At 50.0% G+C, this 18,342-nt stretch overlaps 2 protein-coding genes across 5 annotated transcripts in view; one reads left to right on the top strand and one right to left on the bottom strand.

Moving 5' to 3' along the window:
• Positions 1-647: 647 nt before the first annotated feature.
• Positions 648-3,957, top strand: LOC102536064 (sulfotransferase 1A1). The gene is made up of 8 exons (XM_006201253.4): positions 648-860; positions 1,598-1,781; positions 1,887-2,012; positions 2,102-2,199; positions 2,678-2,804; positions 2,922-3,016; positions 3,493-3,673; positions 3,773-3,957. Exons 2-8 carry the CDS (start codon positions 1,634-1,636, stop codon positions 3,883-3,885), a joined length of 888 nt encoding a protein of 295 aa, XP_006201315.1. The 5' UTR covers positions 648-860; positions 1,598-1,633; the 3' UTR covers positions 3,886-3,957.
• A 149-nt stretch (positions 3,958-4,106) lies between these two features.
• Positions 4,107-18,342, bottom strand: part of SGF29 (SAGA complex associated factor 29) — a 29,356-nt gene continuing 15,120 nt past the window's right edge. For 3 of the 4 annotated variants that reach the window (XM_072942877.1, XM_015236856.3, XM_031687464.2), the window contains 9 exons: positions 17,280-17,369; positions 12,858-12,933; positions 12,086-12,158; positions 6,828-6,892; positions 5,795-5,924; positions 5,580-5,726; positions 5,296-5,331; positions 5,030-5,192; positions 4,107-4,311 (listed from right to left, as the gene is read on the bottom strand). In XM_072942877.1, coding sequence (XP_072798978.1) covers positions 4,195-4,311; positions 5,030-5,192; positions 5,296-5,331; positions 5,580-5,726; positions 5,795-5,924; positions 6,828-6,892; positions 12,086-12,158; positions 12,858-12,933; positions 17,280-17,354 — 882 coding nt within the window. In that variant the 5' untranslated portion in view covers positions 17,355-17,369 and the 3' untranslated portion in view covers positions 4,107-4,194. The remainder of the gene's footprint in view (positions 4,312-5,029; positions 5,193-5,295; positions 5,332-5,579; positions 5,727-5,794; positions 5,925-6,827; positions 6,893-12,085; positions 12,159-12,857; positions 12,934-17,279; positions 17,370-18,342) is intronic. The other variant, XM_072942876.1, reaches the window with a different exon arrangement.

Below are 18,342 nucleotides of genomic sequence, written 5' to 3'. Positions count from 1 at the left end.
CCTCCCGTGAGGTCCTGTGTCTAAGCCACAATGCCTTTGTATCTGTGTCTGCAGAGTCCCCTTCAAACCCAGAGGAAAAAAAGCACCTTCTGGGGGCCGGTGTTCTATGAACCATGAGGGCAGCTCCATGCGGTCCCACGGGTTATAACACCCACGGTTATTTGACTTCAGCGTTCTGACACTTTTCTATCCTGTGCTGCCTCAAAAAGTACCTGCCCTGCTCATCTCCACCCCGCACCCCCAACCTGGCCCACCCACCTCACTCTGGACTGACCCTGCGGTCTGGTCTGAACCTGAAGTTCCCTGAATGCTTGCGCTGCTGGGGGCCTGTGAGCTGCCTTCTGCCTGAACCCTTGGCAAGACTGGCCTGGAGCCACCAGGAAGGTGTGTCTCACCTTTCCCCTTCACTCCTCTGCCCTTTTAGACTAGGTGCATTAGGAAAACATCTCCACCCCACCCATCCCTCCACCCCACAGGGGTGGGCTTTAGAGGGAGGTCAGGAGCCAGGATTACAGCTCAAAAACACCAAAACACAAAAAAGAAAACTCTCAGCCCTTTTGTCTAGTTTTAGTCTTCTGTTTTCTACTCACCGAACCCACATCTTGGGTTTTCAGATGAGTCAAAGTTTGGTTCCGGCTTCGTGCTGAGGAGGATGGCACAGAGGGGCCCTCCCACCCCAGACTCCACCCTTTCCTTCCTGGACCACAGCCATGTCCCAGTGCTGGCTCCAGATCCCTCCCACTTTGGACCTACAAAACCTTCAGCTCAGAGAGCTGTTCTGCACTCACCATACCGCACCCACTCTAAGCCACAGCACGCAGAGGTGTACCCCAGAGAGGAACAAGATCCAGAGAGGCCAGGTGAGAGCGGGGCGGGCAGGGCTGGATCTCCCACACCTGGCACTGTTAGCTCCTCTCCTAAGGCTTGATCTCTCTGCTCCTGCCTCTCGTGTCCCTGCCCTTTCCCCAGTGCCCGTCTCAATCCGCCAACTCCAGCCAGGCCTGAATCCCTCTTCTCTTTTCCTCTGCTGAGTCATCACAGTTTTGCTTATTCATATACCAGACTCTGGTCCCCGAAACAAACTTAGTTGCTCAACTACCTGTGTTTATCTCTGAGCTGGGGAATGTGGCTGGGCAAATAGGGTCATAGGCCTGGCTGGCCTTTGGGAGTTTTCCATGTGTGAGGGGCCCAGGGGGCTTAAGGAGGGGACGTCAGGGAGGAGCCCACCAGAATGCGGCCTGAGAGCTGCAGCAGAAAGCAGTAAGAGGAAGAAAGCGGGCTGGCAGGGAGCTCAGACAGGCAGGCCCTGGTTTTCTCAGGTGCACACTGGAATCCCCTGGAGAGCGTCCAAAAAACTGGTATCCGGATTTCATGCCTAGAGAGTGATTTGATTGGTCTGGGATTTTAAAAGCTCTGCAAATAAACAAGAATGCAGCCAGGGTTGTGACCCACTGCATGAGCACTGGATCTGGCTTTGAATCCCAGCCCTACCACTCACTCGCTTTGCGAGCGTGGGCGAGGTGCTCAGACTCCTTCAGCCTGCTTTCTTACCATAAAGAAAGAGCTCAACAGATGGCACTGTTGTCATGTTGTTCAGGGAAGGAGGCCACACTCTGGCCCCTGACACGGCATCATGGAGCTGATGCAGGACACCCCCCGCCTGCCGCTGGAGTATGTGAAGGGGATCCCTCTCATCAAGTACTTTGCAGATGCACTGGGGCCACTGCAGAACTTCCAAGCCCAGCCTGATGACCTGCTCATCAGCACCTACCCCAAATCAGGTAGGTGATGAAGGCACCTGTGCCTCTCCTGGGCTGCAGTCCCCACCCTGGGCCAGAGGGGCAAGCCCTCAGCTCCACTCATCGCCTGCCTCCCTCCCTTTCCAGGTACCACCTGGGTGAGCGAGATCCTGGACCTGATCTACCAGGGTGGTGACCTGAAGAAGTGTCAGAGAGCCCCCATCTTCATCCGGGTGCCCTTCCTTGAGTTCAAGGTCCCTGGGGTGCCCACAGGTATGTGGCGGGATGCTGAGGGCAAGTGTTGTGGAGGGAGGTAGGACTGGGGCTCCAGCTCAGCAGACTATTCCCTACCTACGCCTTAGGTCTTGAGGTTCTGAATGATACACCAGCCCCACGGCTCCTCAAGACACACTTGCCCCTGGCCCTGCTCCCCCAGACCCTACTGGATCAGAAGGTCAAGGTGAGTGGCAGAGAAAGCCAGGGGAGGAGGCTGCTGGGGCCATCCCAGCTTTGGCCTTACTTTCTGGGAAGGTCTCCTCTTAAGGAGGGAGGCCACCTGCCTGACACTCTAGTGGGGTCAGATGACCAGTGAAAATGAGACTGCTCTGTGCAGAGTCTGAGTGTTCACAGGCCGGTGGAGGAGGGGCTGGTGGGAATCCGGCATGCCTTGTTCCAAATCCAGGTAGAGTGGCATTGAGGGCATTAGATTAGTATAATATAGGGACTAGCCTAGACTTTGGCATCAAAGCAGGGTTCAAGTCACAGGTCAGCCTTGCCCACATCCATGGGACTGCAAGCAAGTCAGCCTCTAGGCCCATTTCCCCCTTGGCTAAACTGAGAGAACCTCCCTGGCAAGGATGCTGTGAAAGAGGGGCACCTGGGGCCAGGCGTGCTGTGTGGTGATGGTGCCCGGGGTCGGGGGTCATCTGCCCTTCCAGATGGTCTATGTCGCCCGCAACGCAAAGGATGTGGCTGTCTCCTACTACCACTTCTACCGCATGGCCAAGGTGCATCCTGACCCTGGCACCTGGGAAGACTTCCTGGAGAAGTTCATGGCTGGGGAAGGTGGGCTGACTCTGGAAGAAGGAGGTGGCGGGGAGCTGAGGGGCAGGGGGTGGAGTTGAAGGGCATCAGCTAAAACTAATGCCAGCCTGTATTGATGCCCCCTGCCCTTTTCCTCAGTGTCCTACGGGTCCTGGTACCAGCACGTGCAGGAGTGGTGGGAGCTCAGTCACACCCACCCTGTTCTCTACCTCTTCTACGAGGACATACAGGAGGTGAGACCACCTGCTTCTGTTTCCCTCCATGTCACACATGGGGAGGCAGGAACCTCACTACAACCTGCCAAGACCTTCTTGGTACCCCCTTGCCCCCCCATGGCAGCCCACAGACCAGTCCTCTTGGAGCCCCTGCCCAGCACTGAGAGCAGCCATGCCCCCTTGGCAGCAGCACCTGGTGCCTTAGTCAGCAGCAGATGCAGTCATCCATCAGCTGTTTACCACCATTGCTTCACCCTGAGGCCACAGTTACAAAAGAGGACTGTCCCTCCTCTTACTCAGAAGGAACCAAACATCCGTAATAAGGGGTCACAGGGCAAAAGGCAATTAAATCTACCCCAGTTTAAGAGGATCAGGAAGAGGGTCTTTGGTCTCTAAGCAGAAGTGGCCAGATCCCCACAAGGTCAGAGGGACTCCCTCCTGTTTGCTCAGCAAGCAATCCAAACCTCCACTGAAGAGCCCCTCTGCCGCTCCAGAACCCCAAAAGGGAGATCCAGAAGATCCTGGAGTTTCTGGGGCGCTCCCTGCCAGATGAGACTGTGGATCACATCGTCCAGCATACGTCTTTCAAGGAGATGAAGAAGAACACCATGGCCAACTACACCACCATACCCACTGAGGTCATGGACCACAACATCTCCGCCTTCATGAGGAAAGGTGAATACCAGGGGCATCTGGGAGGCAAGGGAAGGAGCAGCAGCTAGAGCCAGACGCGAGCCACCCGGGGCCACCCTTCCTCCTTTCCCCTCTCCCCAGGCATTGCTGGGGACTGGAAAACCATGTTCACCGTGGCCCAGAATGAGTGCTTTGAAGCCGACTATGCCAAGAAGATGGCAGGCTGCAACCTCCACTTCCGCTCGGAGCTGTGAGTGGTGCGCATCAGGAAGGGTGTGAAACAAGCCCAACCGTGGCCTTGAGAATAAAATCTGATGTGTGTTAAACAGAGCGCCTCTGTTGGAAGCAAAGAGCAAACCTCAGTTAAAAAGGTAAATGCCCAATGAGCCTGTCTTCCCCAGTGGCCTCCAGCTCCAACTTGCCCTATATATGGAGAGGGGAAGGTTGTGGGAAAGTAAAATCCAGGAGACACGGACAAGGAGGAAGAATATTTATTTGGTCACAAAATCTTGTGTTGCATCCCCCTCTGAAGGTGTCAGGAGATTGCGAATCTGTAGCCTTCTTCACTTTTTCTTGGGCTCTTTACAAGCCACCACGTACCGCTGAGCCACATTGAGGGGAGGGGAGTAACCATCTGCATAGGAGGTGTCTTCAAAGAGGACAGAATAGTCATCCTGGGGCTGCGTAGGGGGCAGACAGGAGGGACTGGCTGGAGACCCCCCAGGCGAGGGCCCCAGCCTCTCCTGTCCTCATCTTACCTCAGGGAAGTCTAGGTGTTTGAACCCAGTCCCTCTACTGCAGAGCGCTTTTCTCAGCAACAGAGGGCCAAGGGCAGGGGAGAACGAGCAGGGAAAAAGGGCTCCCGTAACCTGCGTGAGTGGGCTAGAACTGGGGGGGTCTCATACCTTTTGGGGCCCCGAGGACAACCTAAAGGGCAGCAAGCAGGGATCCTGGAAGAGGAGGGGAGAATGGCCTTTGAACTGCCATGGGATGATGGGTGACCAGGACGCCAGCAATGTCATTAAGAGCATGAGGGAAAGTGGCCTCGGCCAAGGAAAGGGCAGTGGTGCGGGAGTCAACAGTTTCAACACAGGCCCTGGGCCTTCCCAGCGCAAGACAAGAGCGACGTTGGACTAGAGGACCCATCAGGCCCATTCCATGCAGGGCTTGCTAAGGCTCTGAAGCTTGGAAGGAGGGTTGGCTGCCCTAGAGGGCAGGGCTGCGGGGAGTTACAGGGTGGACTAGGCAGAAGAGAAAGGGTAGCTTGCGGGACCCTCTTAACTCAGGGAGGCTGCGAGCTGAGGGCACGGGGGAACTAAGTGGGAAGACGACCCCATGACCCGTCTGTTCAGCTGGTCCTGGTGTCATGGTCAGTCTCCCCAGTGGGGGCTGCCTTACCCGCTGTGGGGGCGTGTGGATCAGGGCACGGTAGAAGCAGGTGGTCTGCGGATACAGGGCCAGCACGAGTTGCTCCTTCTGGAACAAGGCTTCAGGGTCCGTCTCAGGGTTGGCCTTCCACTGGGGCAGTGGGATGATCCGCCGCCGGCTCAGGGTGTGTCTCCTGGGAGGGTGGGGCGCTTAGGTCAACCCACAGCCAGGTGGGGGCCCTGTCCCAGCAGTGGGCTGCCCCCCAGGTTCCCCCCGCCCCCCATCAGCACACTCACTCTTTGCCTTCTTCATCAATGTCATCTACCTCATACCTGCGGGTGAACAAAAGGAAAACGGTGGATGCGGGGAGGTGCACAGTCCAAGTCATGGGGAGCCCCGAGGAAGGGGAGGAGGGCGGGGAGGGGAAGTAGCCCCAGGAGTCTTCTGCTTCACACACCACCCCATCCCCACAGGCACCCGGGGGAAGAAGCTATTCCCCCATCCTGCAGACAGGTGACAGAAGCAGCCCAAGCAGGTGTGGTGACAGGAGAGAGGCCCACAGAGCTGGGTGTCCACTCACTTGTTGGTGGCATGGCTGTAACTGACCACCTCGGCCAGGATCCACTGCTCATCCCCATCCACAGCCTTCACCCGGGCAGCCACCTTATCTCCGGGTTTGGCCACGTAGTCCCCAGAAGCCGGAATGGCCCCACAGAGGGGTGGGGGCCTGAGGATAGAATATGTTAGTCCCAGCCCCTCCTTTGCCAGCTCCCCCCACCCTGGGCCCGCCCTCACTTGTCACCAGGCTTCCCGATCCACAGGGGCAGGGTCATGGCCGACTGCTGCAGGAGGGTCATCAGCACGCCCCTGCGCATGGTCTTGCGAGGGGGCTCCGAGTCATTGTACAGGCCCGCGATCTTGGCCGCTGTGGGAAGGAAGGGAGCCCCTGAGACACCATGGATGGGCTGCCGCCCCCACAGCCCAAGTTAGCACCAAGGGCCCAGGTGCCATCCTGTCCTTTCGACCAGATGCCCACAATGAGGCCGCCCAGCTACTGACAGGTGGTGAGACGTCAGGTTGGTGGTACACCTGGGAGGGGAGGGAACTAGAAAGGGCAAAAGCTGGGGTTCTGAGGTGCTGGTCATGTTTGGTTTCTTGATCTGGGTGCTGGTTACATCTGTTTTATTCAGTTAGTGAAAATTTCAATGAGCTGTATGTTCACTTATGTGTATTTTTCTATTAATATATGTTGTAATTTAACAAAAAGTTAAAAAACAAATTCTCAAATGTGGACAGACTCCTGACCTCAGGCATGGCCCAGCCACTCCAGACAATCCCTGCTGGCAGAGTGACATTTTCGATGGGGAGGAGTTGCCCACTGTGGGTTCACTGAAAGGGCAAGAGGGGTGGGAAAGCCACGGCAGCCTGAGGGATTTAAAGGCAGCGCCCCGTGAAGATAAACTCCATCTGGAAGGCTGGCTTCAAGATACCCCGGGTGCGCCTCTCAAAACACAGCTAGGTTCTCGGCACAGCAAGGAATTCAGGAGTGGGTGGCAGTAGGAAGGAGGGAGGTGACTGCCCAAGCAGTAGAGGGAGAGCGGGAAACACGACGGAGGAGGGGAAGCATCGTGGTCTGCAGGGAGCACGAGGGATGATCCCATTCCTCTCCCAGCCCCAGGCTGCCCGGGTGCGCTTTTGTCAGAAGCCCATGAACGATGAGATCACACCGGGCTGAGGTTACAGGCTCCCATAGGGAGACATGACTGCTGCTCGTAGGACCCTCACTCCACCTGATAGAAGGGTGTCAGCCGTGTCGTCTTTAACTCACCAATCCGCCTCTCTTCCAACAGAGACTTGATTTCCGCGATCTTATCTAGGGCTTTCCGGAGGATGCTGAGGGCAGGGAGAAGGGAGAGAAGAGGTCTGGATGAAGCACAAAGCGCAGACTTCCTTTTCTCATTATGGCAGGCTGGCTAGCTCAGACCAACCCTACTGCCGGAAACTATAAACCCTAAGTGTGTGTTTGTTAATCTCAAAAGCACAAAAGAACTGATGAGACTGTAGGAAGCAGCAGGCCAAAAAACCTAAGAGGGTCCTGGAGAGGTAAGCAGCGCACTGCCGCTGCCCTAGTGCTTCTGACAAACCCTGAGGGAATGCTGCTGAGCGCTGGCAGCCTCCAACAGCCTCCTGAGAGCCAGAGGTCTGCCCTACTGGGACATGTAAAAGGAGACACTCCAGAGGACTGTAGGGGAGATGTTTTGGCTCAGAGCAGGGCTAGGGGTGGAGGAAACTCATCCCTGAAAGGCTGCAGCCCCAGGAAACCTCTGGAGTTCATTTACGGGAGTTCCAGAGTGGCCGGGACCCACGCAATCTGGCAGAAGTCACACAAATCCTTGTGGGAAGAAGGCTTCTTTATCCTAGACCTCGAGGAATCAATCCCCTCAAAGAATATTTCAACAGCAATAAGCAGTGCAGAATCTACTTTGGGTCACTTATTCTCCACTCCATTCCTCTACCAAACCTTTAGTAAATGCCCACGTGGTTCTGAAGGCCTTGGCTCAGCAGGAGGGAGACCCATGAGAGTACAACGCAATAATGTCACAGGAGGTGTCCTAGAGGGTGTGACTCTTGTGGACTCATCTGGCAAAAGCCAGAAGACCTTGCCCAGAGGGAACTGGGCAAACCAAAGCAGGGAGGGATGAACACCTTGCCCGACAGGCTCAGAGCATCGAACATGAGCACGGCTGGTGTCGGACAGAGGGCTGGCTTGGCCAGAACTATGGAGGGCTTGTGCGTGAGCACTGGGACAAGGGACAGTCAGGCATACAGAAAAGCAGAGGAGGAGTAAAAGTTAGAAGGCCAAAGGGAACTTTGAAAGTCTCATCACTGTTTGAAGGGTATCATTTTATGTAGCACGTCCTAATGTATTCTGTGAGATATTAATGGAGTGGTTCTCAGCCCTCCTTGGACATCAAAATGTCCTGGGGAAATTTTTAAAAAGAATCCCAATTGTTTTGAGCAAGAATCACCTACAGGTGCAAAACTAGTGGGTCTGATGTGAAACAGGATATTAGCATTGTCTCAAGGTAGCTCCCATAAGATACCCATTAATTATGCAATGGAAAATAGCAGTAGCTTGACCCAGGAGAAACGCGGAAGAGACCACTTTAACCAACGCGACAATGTCCTATGCCTTCTAATATGATGAATAAGGACAACATTACTTCCGTGCTATTACTTCCAAAAGCATAAAACCTGAATCTAATCGTGACAGCAGACAAACCCAAACGAGACATATTTTACACTGGCCTTTGATCTTCAAAATGTCAAGGCTGTGAAAGGCAGAGCCAGCCCGGGAACTTTCCAGCCTAAAAGAGACTCAGATGTCAAAATTAAATGCAGTACTGATCTGCACTAGAAAAAGGTTCTGTTCTTTTGCTATAAAGGCCAGTGGACAGTGATAAAATCTGAATAATGTCTGATTAGTTAATAATTTTCTATCAGTGTAATTTCCTGATTTTGAGAAGTGTACCATGGTTGTTTAAGAACATCCTTGTTGGGGGTGGTAGACTGTGCATTTAGCATGTGCAAAGTCCTAGGTTCAATCCCCAGGAACTCCATTTTAAAAAAAGCACCAACCCCCTCCCCCCAAAAAGAATGTCCTTGTGTTTAGGAAATGCTGACTGATGTGTTTAGAGGTCACGAGGCATCATGCATCATGTCTGCAACATTAATGGCTCGGAAAAAATTTTTTGAATATATATATATATATAAAGAGAGAGAGAGTAATAAAGCAAATGTAGTAAAATACATTTATGTAAGTCTGAAATTATATAAAAATAAAAAGTGAAGTCAATACCAATGTCTGAGCTCCCCCCCAGTTAAATCTGGCATAGCCAGACTTGAAAACCAGTGTGTAAACATTTTCTACTGCCAAGCAAGTCTGTGAAATACTCAGTTAAAGGAGCTACTGCAGAACTCAGCAGGGCCTTTTATTCTTTAATTTGCATTGTGAATCTCTAGGAGAGGAATGTAATATTCCATTTCCTAAAGTTACTGCAGCTCCGCTGCAGAGGTCTAAGGAAACAATGTTTTAAGATCATTTACTATTGAAAGAGCAGTTTTCTGGAACTGAAACTTCTCCATCTCAGAACTATAAAAGCTTCAGGTCCTCGAGCTGACCCCCCATGAAAGCGTGGGTCCCTACCTTCTCACAGGCAGCCAGCCAGCCTGTCAGCAACCCTCAGGGATGGTGCCACCCCCGAGAGGCCCACTTCAGCTGGGACAGCTGAGGAAACATCTCCTTCTGGCTGAAGCTCCTTGAATGCAGCCAAGAACCGTGAGCCCTAACGTCCCTCCCCACAACCCCAGCACCCCTCCCTGACCATTAGAAGTAAGGAGCTAAACGGTCCTGGCTCTTTAATCCAATATTGTTGTGGGCAAATTCACAGTATAATTATTTGACTAGGGTGAATTTTTAAAAAGAGAAAGAGTGAAAAATAATTCCTTTGGGGTCTTCTCTCTTGCTGAGATAGCTAGGGTCGAACCTGCAGAGGCAGACAGAAAGCAGCTAGGCTGGGAGGAGCTGTACAGATGGAACCCTCCTCCCTTCTGCCCACTAGAGTAAAATGAAGCTGCTTCACGGCAGCCCTCAGCCCTAGGCTGCAGCGAGAAAGCAGAGGTAATGGACGTTAGCCTCTCAGGCACATGGCTGCTTCGCCCACCTTTAAGTGGTCTGTGTTCGTGTGTGGTCCGTGTCAGAGCCAAGGAGGAGGAAATACCTTCCTCTGGCTTCCAAGCCGACACATCCTGTAGTGTGTCGAGACTAGATACATTATCCCTGGTAAGCAGCATAGAATGATGTCCACACCGCAGGTGACCACCAGCAAATGGCCTGCTGTCCCAGCCCTAACACCAGGCTCAGAAGATGGCCCAGGCACTAGGGCGTCCATTCTCTCCTCCAGGCATTTGACATTTTAGCCCATGAGATATTCAGGCCCTTGGAAAGTTAAACTGGACCTCGGCCTGCATTAGCTGAGCCACTCCTCAAACTGCCTTCCTTAGCAGGAACTCTCAGTGAGGCTATTAAAGAGTATCTCTGGCCAAAGTGTCCCAGAGGACACCAACCCTTACGCTGTTCACTGTGTCCTCATGGAGCAGCATCTTGAGAAATGCCTTTTGAACCAATGTTAGAAAATACCTTGTTCCCACCCGGAATGGCTACCCGTCTCCACTGGAACACTGTAAATGGTATCTCTGATCTGTTTCCCTTTGACCTCTGCTGCCAGTGTGCCACCTCAAGGCTTTTTTTTTTAAAAAAAGAGATGATTGTTAAATGAAGACACAGGGGTTCCTTTCCATTTTCTGCAAAGCAGGAAGAGGAAAACCAACTGGGAGGCCGCTGTGGGATCAGGGGAGAAGGAACAGCATTGTGTCCCAGGGCTTCGGTTAGTTCCTCAAGGCTCTTGGCACATCTACTTAGAGGAGCTGGTGTGTGTTGCAGCACTTAGGTCAGTGCCACAGGCACATACTGCACCACGTTTTCCCCACCCAGATGAGGTTGGTGCTCCCTGAGGGCAAGGACGGTGTCTTATCTGTCTCACCCTCTCCCATTCCAGCATGGTATGTGGAGGTGAAGATGCCTTACTTACTCAGTGTTTAGTGAACTGATGTGTGAAGGCCTGAGAGTCTGAAAAAGTGAAATGGCAGCAGAACTGCAGGCACCGGCAGTTATGAAACATGCCTTCAGTGTTAAACTCCGGTAAGTCAATGCCAGACAAGAGCCCACACCAACTGGTTACAGAAGCAGCCGGTGCACTTTGCTGGCAGTTAAGCTGGGAAGGGAAAGTTCACCTTTTACTCTCAAGTAAGCCTGAGTCACTGACTTACACAAGCCAAACTCCTAGTAGGATGGGCCTGGCTATGGCCACATGATGAATCTGAAAATCAGGGAGAAGGTAGGGGTGGGGAAGGGTTGGATGGAGAGCCAAGGGCAACACCTCCAACCAGAATTCACTGTGTCTCCTCCCCGCCAGTTGGCCCTATCCTTTTGTTCTGCTCCACAACCTGGCCTAGGGAGCCCCATTAGATCCCTTTGTCCAAACTAAAAACCTTAGAATCTTCTCCTCCTCCTCTCCCAACTGGTCCCCCAATTTGATCTCAGAACCCGCCCTTGCCTCTCCATCCCCACTGCCACAGTCTCAGCTCAACTCCATCACCATCTCTTGCCTAGTCTCCTACCTGCCCTTGAATCTCACCCAGTCTACTCTCTGTGCAGCAACTAGGCATTTCTCTCCTGCTTTTATGCCTTCTTTTGCTTTTTATGGCCTCCAGGATAAAGTCTGGGTACCAGAGACCCTCCACATGCTGCCCTGCCCTCCTCCAGCCATACCGGACTAGTTCTCATCCCAAATGCTCATGGTCTGCAGGCGCCCCTCCACAGACCTGGTGCACTCTGTCCTCTCTGCCTGGGCTCTCTGACTTGTCTGCCTAACCATCCCCAGCTCAAGTCTCTTCTCCCTGCTGAGGTGGGCCCAGATCCCCAGGAGCAGTGAGCACCATCTCTGCTGGCCCACCAATTACACTTTTTTAGGGTGTCTCTCCTTTCTGGACTGCTTGCCCTTGAAGGCAGGATCCTCACCACCCTGTGTCTCTATATGGAGACTGCCCAACACCAGGCATAACCATGGGTTATAGTCAAAAGAGTTTGAAAAGTACTGATATCAGGTACTTTATATGCATTATCCCATTTTCTGTTGACAATTCTGTCGGTGGTTATTATCCCTATTTTAATGACGGAGCAACTGAGTCTCAGCTGAAGTGACTGCCCGAGGTCATGTGACCAGCAGATGGCCGCACTGGGATTCCATCATGTATTTCTGCCATCCATAAAGCAGCATGGCCGTGGAAGAGGGGCCAGAGTGGCTCTAGGGAAGGTGGGCCCTAAAGGAGAGGCTGGAAGTCAGAGACTATTATCCCTGGGAGGAAAGGCAGGCTGGGGCTGTGGTCCGCGGGCTCCTGCAGCCCTGCAGCCCAGCACCCCGGTGAGGAGGGGAAGCGATGGCGAGGCAGTGGGACAGTACTCACTTGCACTCAGCCTCTGCATCGGCCTTGGCGGTTGTATAGAGGCCTCGCAGCTTTGTCCGGTAATAGGGAGAGACTGCAAAGTAAACACGGAGAAGAGACACGTGGGCGAGCGGCGGCGGGCAGTCACGTGGCACTGCTTCCAGTTCCCCAGAGTTAGACTCTGGGAGGCACCAAGGGGCCATGGACCGAGTTGTGAGCTTTATTGGCTCAAGTGCTCCCTGAAGTTGGTATCTCCATGTTCACATTTTCATTCGGCACAGACAACATGTCATCTAGTGTCACCACTACATCTAGGAGAGGACTCTCTAACCCCTGCCATAGCATGACACACGCAGAAAGTACTTCTCAGCACATGGGAAAACAGAAAACAGTTCTCAAAGCTGCTCAGGGTAGGAAAGCACCAGCCAGGTAGTCCGACCATCCGAGGGCCTCGGGGGCATGTGCAGGGTACACAGGGAGGGAAACTCTAGAAAATGCCAGCTACCTGGGGTGCTGTGGGCTCCAGGGGGTTTCCTGAAACGCAGCATCATTTCGCTGACTTTCCAGTCCCCACAGTTGGGGGATTTTAAGGTCCCTTAATGCCAGACAGCCTGTCAACTGTCTCTTGGCTCATCTTAGGTTGCCCAGCCTAAGGGAAAACTGTCCCTCAGGCCTAGGGAGCAGGTCATTTTGGATTATGCAGATACATGCAAAAATGTCTTTCAAAAACAATGACGACCCTGTTCCCACACCCCCACCTCCACCCCTCTCTCCCCCGAGCCCAGCTACTCACTCTTGTTCTCTGTCTGCATCCGCTCATGAGTCTTCTGGATGTTCACTAAGTTGTGTTCGCTCCTCGAACGCTCTTCCTGCAAGGATGAGGTCAACACGACATGAGGGAGGCCTTTCATCCTGCTGTGGCAACCACCCTGCCGCCCAGGCCAGAGGCCCCATAAATATGGCCCTCATTTATAAATCCAACGACAAAATCTAGAAGTTCAAAAGGATTTCCTTCTCAGGTTAATGCAAAAGCAATACAAAAGGCATTAATGTTAAATCATAAATCATAAGTTATACCTTTAATGATCCTCCTTTATCAAAAAGACAAACTGATCTACAGATTCAGTGCAATCCCCATCAAAATTCCAGCTGACTTCTCTGCAGAAACTGACAAGCTCATCCCAAAATTCATATAGAAATTCAAGTGACCCAGAATAGCCAAAACAATCTTGAAAAGAAAAACAAAAATAACATTGGAGGATATTTCCAATTTCAAAATTTCCTACAAAGCTGCAGTAGTCAAACGGTGTGATACTGCCATAAAGATCAATAGAACAGAACTGAGAGTCCAGAAATTAACACAAGTATCTATGACCAATTCATCTGGGGAAGAGGGGGTGGGGAAGGATGCTGGTACAATTCTTCGCCACATCAGTGATCCTGGGACCAGGGCTGCGACTGAGATGCCTGAAGCTAGGATGATTCCTAAGGAAGAAATTTTAACTATACCTTTCAACCTTATATCAGAATTTCTAAGTGCCTGATGGGGTAGGGTGTACCTTCACCCCATCTGGCAAAATGGAGTTAACAGTGAATGCAGCTCTCCTGTCTAGTGGCTGCAACAGCCCACTAGTTCCATACCTATGTAACCCAACCCTGCATCAGTGGGAGTGGAGTGGACTGGGGCGGGGGGAGGTCGGGGACTTGCTAGGCTAGTGTTGCTGGCAATCGGGACCAGCACTATGGCTGAACCTAATGTCCCTCAAAGAACAGAAAAGCCTGGGTAAAAATCAATGACAAATGGAGGGAAGGAGAAAGAGCAGCCGAGGTAAAAGAATAAATGGGTTATGCAATGAGGGAAATTCAATATTATATTAATACCTGAGAGAGGCTCAGAACAAGAGAATAATATTGACTCTTAACTCAGTTATACCAGATGCCCTAAGAGTGAAGCCGTGGTGGGCAGGGTGTAGCTCAAGTGGCAGAGTGCATGCTTAGCATGCAGGAGGTCCTGGGTTCAATCCTCAGTACCTCCATCAAAAAACTAAGTTGTGCTGAACACTGGAATTTGACACAACATTGTAAAATGATTATAAATCAAAAAAAAATGTTAAAAAAAAACTAAGTAAATAAACCAAATTACCATCCCACTGGAAAAAGAAAAGAAAAGAAAAGAAAAGGGTGAAGCTATGTGTTTGCCAAGATCATCTCTGCTTTTCTTTCTTATTTTATCTTTTTTTGGTTTTCCATCTCTGCTTTTAGAACCTGACAAAGTCAAGTGGAAGTCTGCAAACCTGAAGGCCATCCCTCTGAGAAACATTTTGGTTAGATGGTGTAATGATAAACTGGACAAATTTTGGATGACTGAACAGAATTCTACCAATGTGCCAGTATCTTTTTTTAATCTTTAAAATTTTATCAATAAATTATTTTTAGAGCAGTTTTAGGTCTACTGAGCAGGTAGTAGAGCTCCCTCCCATATACCTGCTTCCGCCTGCACAGTTTTGTCTATTATTAACATCTTGCATTAGTGTAGTACATTTGTTATAATTACTGAACCAATACTGGTAATTATCAAGTCCATGGATTACATTAAGGTTCCCTTTCTGTGTTGTACAGTTCTTTAAGTTCTGACAAATGTATAATGTCATGTATCCATCATTATAATATTATACAGAATGACTACACCTCCCTAAAAAATCCCCTGTGTGCCTTCTATTCATCACTCCCTCCCTCTAAACCTGGGCAATCACTGATCTTTTTATTGTCTATAGTTTTGCCTTTTCTATAATGTCACATAGTTGGAATCATACAGTACAGTGCCTTTTAGCCTCGGTTCTTTCACTTGGCAATATGTGCGCCAAATCTCCTGACTCTTATTTTTCAGGTTACATCCCACTACAAAGGATGTCATTTGGGAAGGAATTTCCGGGAACTGCTCCCTACTGGACCATTGGACTATATGGTGGCTGCCAGCAGACTGATCATTGTGTAACTACAAACCTGGATGATGGAATGCTTAGAAAGGTTTCTGGTTATAATGGACAGAACACAGCACAGCAAGCTCTCTACCTGCCACAGCGTGCCTGCACAAATACATATTGCCTGTTTTTGTGAAAGAAAAGCTATTAAAAGGAATTGGGGGGAAAAGGGGGGGGTTTCTGATAGGATTACAGCAGCAGGCAAATGGTGGGCCCAAATTCCCCTGGGGAACAGACCCTTCCCCCATCCCCCTAGATGAGGAAGGTTTTGAGGAGCAGTATGATATACTCAGGCTAAATTACATCTAGGTGTGACTGCCATTCATCTAACCCTAGGATGGGGAATCCAACATTTTTGGGTACAAAATATGTATCCTAACTGCAAAACCCAGGCCATTAGCACACAGTGGCAACAAAATGCATGGCAGAGTAAGCAACACTGGCCCACAGACAGAAAAGGGCTTCAGGGGATGTAGGTACTGGAGCATTCTTTGTGGGGTAAGCTGAATTCACTAACAAGAGACAGCATTCAGGGGGAAAAGATTCATTATTTAGAATAAACAAACAGAAGTGAGTTCTTTTGCAGGAGGAAGGCAAGGGATGGGGGAATCAGTCTGGAAAGATGATGAGGCTTTAGCGAAGTGGTTCAAGCCAATCCAACAGATGATGCTGGATAATTCTAGGACCATCTGTTGTTGGGAACGGCTTGCACCTTGACCCACCAGGACCTGACTCTTTTAATACGAATAGAGGCTTCAGTAGCCATCGAACAGTGGCCCTCTATCCTAGCAGCTGAGCCCCAAGAAGCACCCTGTGGAAGCCGTCTGGGGCACTATAATTCACACTGATGCACCATGACTACCCCTGACCTGAGAATAGATCAAAAGAAGACATAACCTGAAGTACAGTCAGCAGAGACAGGACTTCCACTCTGACAACTACCTGTGGCCTTCTGAAAGGAGGGAGGTGGACTCTGCTGTACAACAGCACATGATGGAAACCAGTCTCAGTACAAGCCCGAGCTGAGACAGAGTGACTGGCTTTATCCCACATTGACTTAGAACCCAGAAATAACTGAATCACGGCCAATGTAATAAAGCCTGCCTATAATAATATCTGGTAAATTGGCAGCGCCAATTCTGTTGGGAAGGTGTAACAAATAGCTCTGTAATTCCTACTGATTTGTTCTATAATAAAACTGAATTTCACCATGACCACACATATGGTGTAACACAATGGCACTGTTGGTAGGACTCAACTACCTCGTGTAAACAAGTCAAATGATAATACTGATACTGATGATGAAGTGTATTGGGAGACTGAGTCAGAGTCACCTGAGAATGTAATGCTGATGGAAGATGACTGGCCTGAGGAAGAAATGGATTTAGCTAACCATCAGCTAATTTCTACGCTAAACAGTTTTGCATAAATTTATCATAAGGTACAAACACAGTGGTAGATGGAGGAGGAAAACAGGTGATCAAATTAGAACAAAAATATGAGAATGTATGCAATGGCTCTATAGGTCAGATTAGTTGTTTAAGTCTGTCCCTCCCCTCCTGCAAATGTTAGATATATTCATACTGATACTATTGCTGTAACTACTACATAAATGTTATACTAAATACAGATGCTCAAATATGATTGTTTTGTTCTAACAGAGTCTTGGCCAAGGGCCAGGGTGGGTGGCTGCTACAGTTAAATGTTAATTCAGCAGGCCTGGGTTTTCAAACTCGGCACATTCCAAAAAAGGTTTGGCCTTTGACCTGTTCTTGGGAGATAACCCTTAAACACACTTAGGATATCTTGCCTGATAAGAGTATCCCTATTTACCTGGAATAAGGGGGTGGAGGGAACAGGAGAGTGACTGCTATTGGGTACGGGGCATTTTGTCAGGTGATTAAAATGTTCTGAAATTGATTGGTAATGGTTGCACAACTCTGAATATCCTAAAAACTATTGGACTGTACACCTTAAGTGGGTGAACTGTATGGCATGTGAATGCTATCTCAATAGAGCTGTTGCTAAACAAAAAGAATCATGAAATCTTGCACATGACAGAAAATCTAGCAGGAATGGCAGTCACACTCAAGTCTCCACCTCCTCTCACCTTCATTACATCATTGTGGTTCCTACATGTCCAATCTCTTTGATCACAAGCACCCCTGCCCCTTCTGCAGCTCAGCATCACAGCCCATATTCCTTTCTAGTAGAGGAGGGCTGTGGCTTTTTACCTGGGTTTGCTTGATCAGCTGATGGAGCTCCGTGAGCAGTTCTGCAATGCGGGAATCAGCAGACACGAGGGCCATGGTATACGGGGGCGCCTGAAGTAGGTGGGGGAGAAGAGAACCTTATTAGTGGCTGTTGTGGGTTAAACTGTTCTCCAGAAAGATATGTTGAAGTCCTAACCCCCAGTACCTATGAATATGACATTTGGAAGTAAGTCATTAAGATGTATATTAAGATGAGGTCATACTGGAATAGAGTGGACCCTTAATCCAATGCCTGGCGTCCTTATAAAAGAGGCACAGACACACATATAGTGAGTGCCAGGTGGAGAGAGACACGCGCACACATGGAGGGAAGACAGCCGTCTGACAGAGGCAGAGAGAGAGTGGAGTTATGCAGCTACAAGCCAAGGAATGCCAAGGACTCCTGGCAACCACTAGACTGGGAGAGATGCATGGAACATATTCTCCTTCTGAGCACTCAAGAAGGAACCCACCCTTGATTCTGGAACTAATATAACCCCATGATGTTTGAATTCCAGTCTTCAGAACTGTGAGAGAATACATTTCTTTTAAGTCACCCAGTCGATAGTCACTTGCATTTACAACAGCCCTAGGAAATGAATACAGTGGCAAGCTGTCCTGGAATTCTTCCAGTGATGTTTGTGCTCAATATGTTTAATCAAGTCAAGAGTACTTTTTGGAAGTACCTTCCAAAAGCAACATGCCCTAGTCCCAGCTCTGCTGCTATAATCCTGACAAATGATTCAAGCATTCTGGTCTCCATTTTTTTTTTAAAGTCTGTAAAATGATTCAAATAAAATTTTAAGTGAAGACACTTTCTGAGTCACAAAGCACTGTTACCTTAAAATCTCTGCTTCTGTTTATTAAAAAAGTAATCTACAAACCAGGAATAGGTGGGAACTTCCTCAATCTGATAAAGGGTATCTGAAAACCCACAGCTAATATCATACTTAATGGTGAAATACTGAATTCTTTCTTCTCTAAGATCAGGAACAAGTCAACATAGTTCTGGAGGTTCCAGCTAGGGCAACAGGGCAATAAAATG

This window comes from Vicugna pacos, chromosome 18 (genome assembly GCF_048564905.1).
Source record: "Vicugna pacos chromosome 18, VicPac4, whole genome shotgun sequence".
In the NCBI taxonomy this organism is placed as follows: domain Eukaryota; kingdom Metazoa; phylum Chordata; class Mammalia; order Artiodactyla; family Camelidae; genus Vicugna; species Vicugna pacos.
This window is presented reverse-complemented; position numbering and strand designations above follow the sequence as displayed.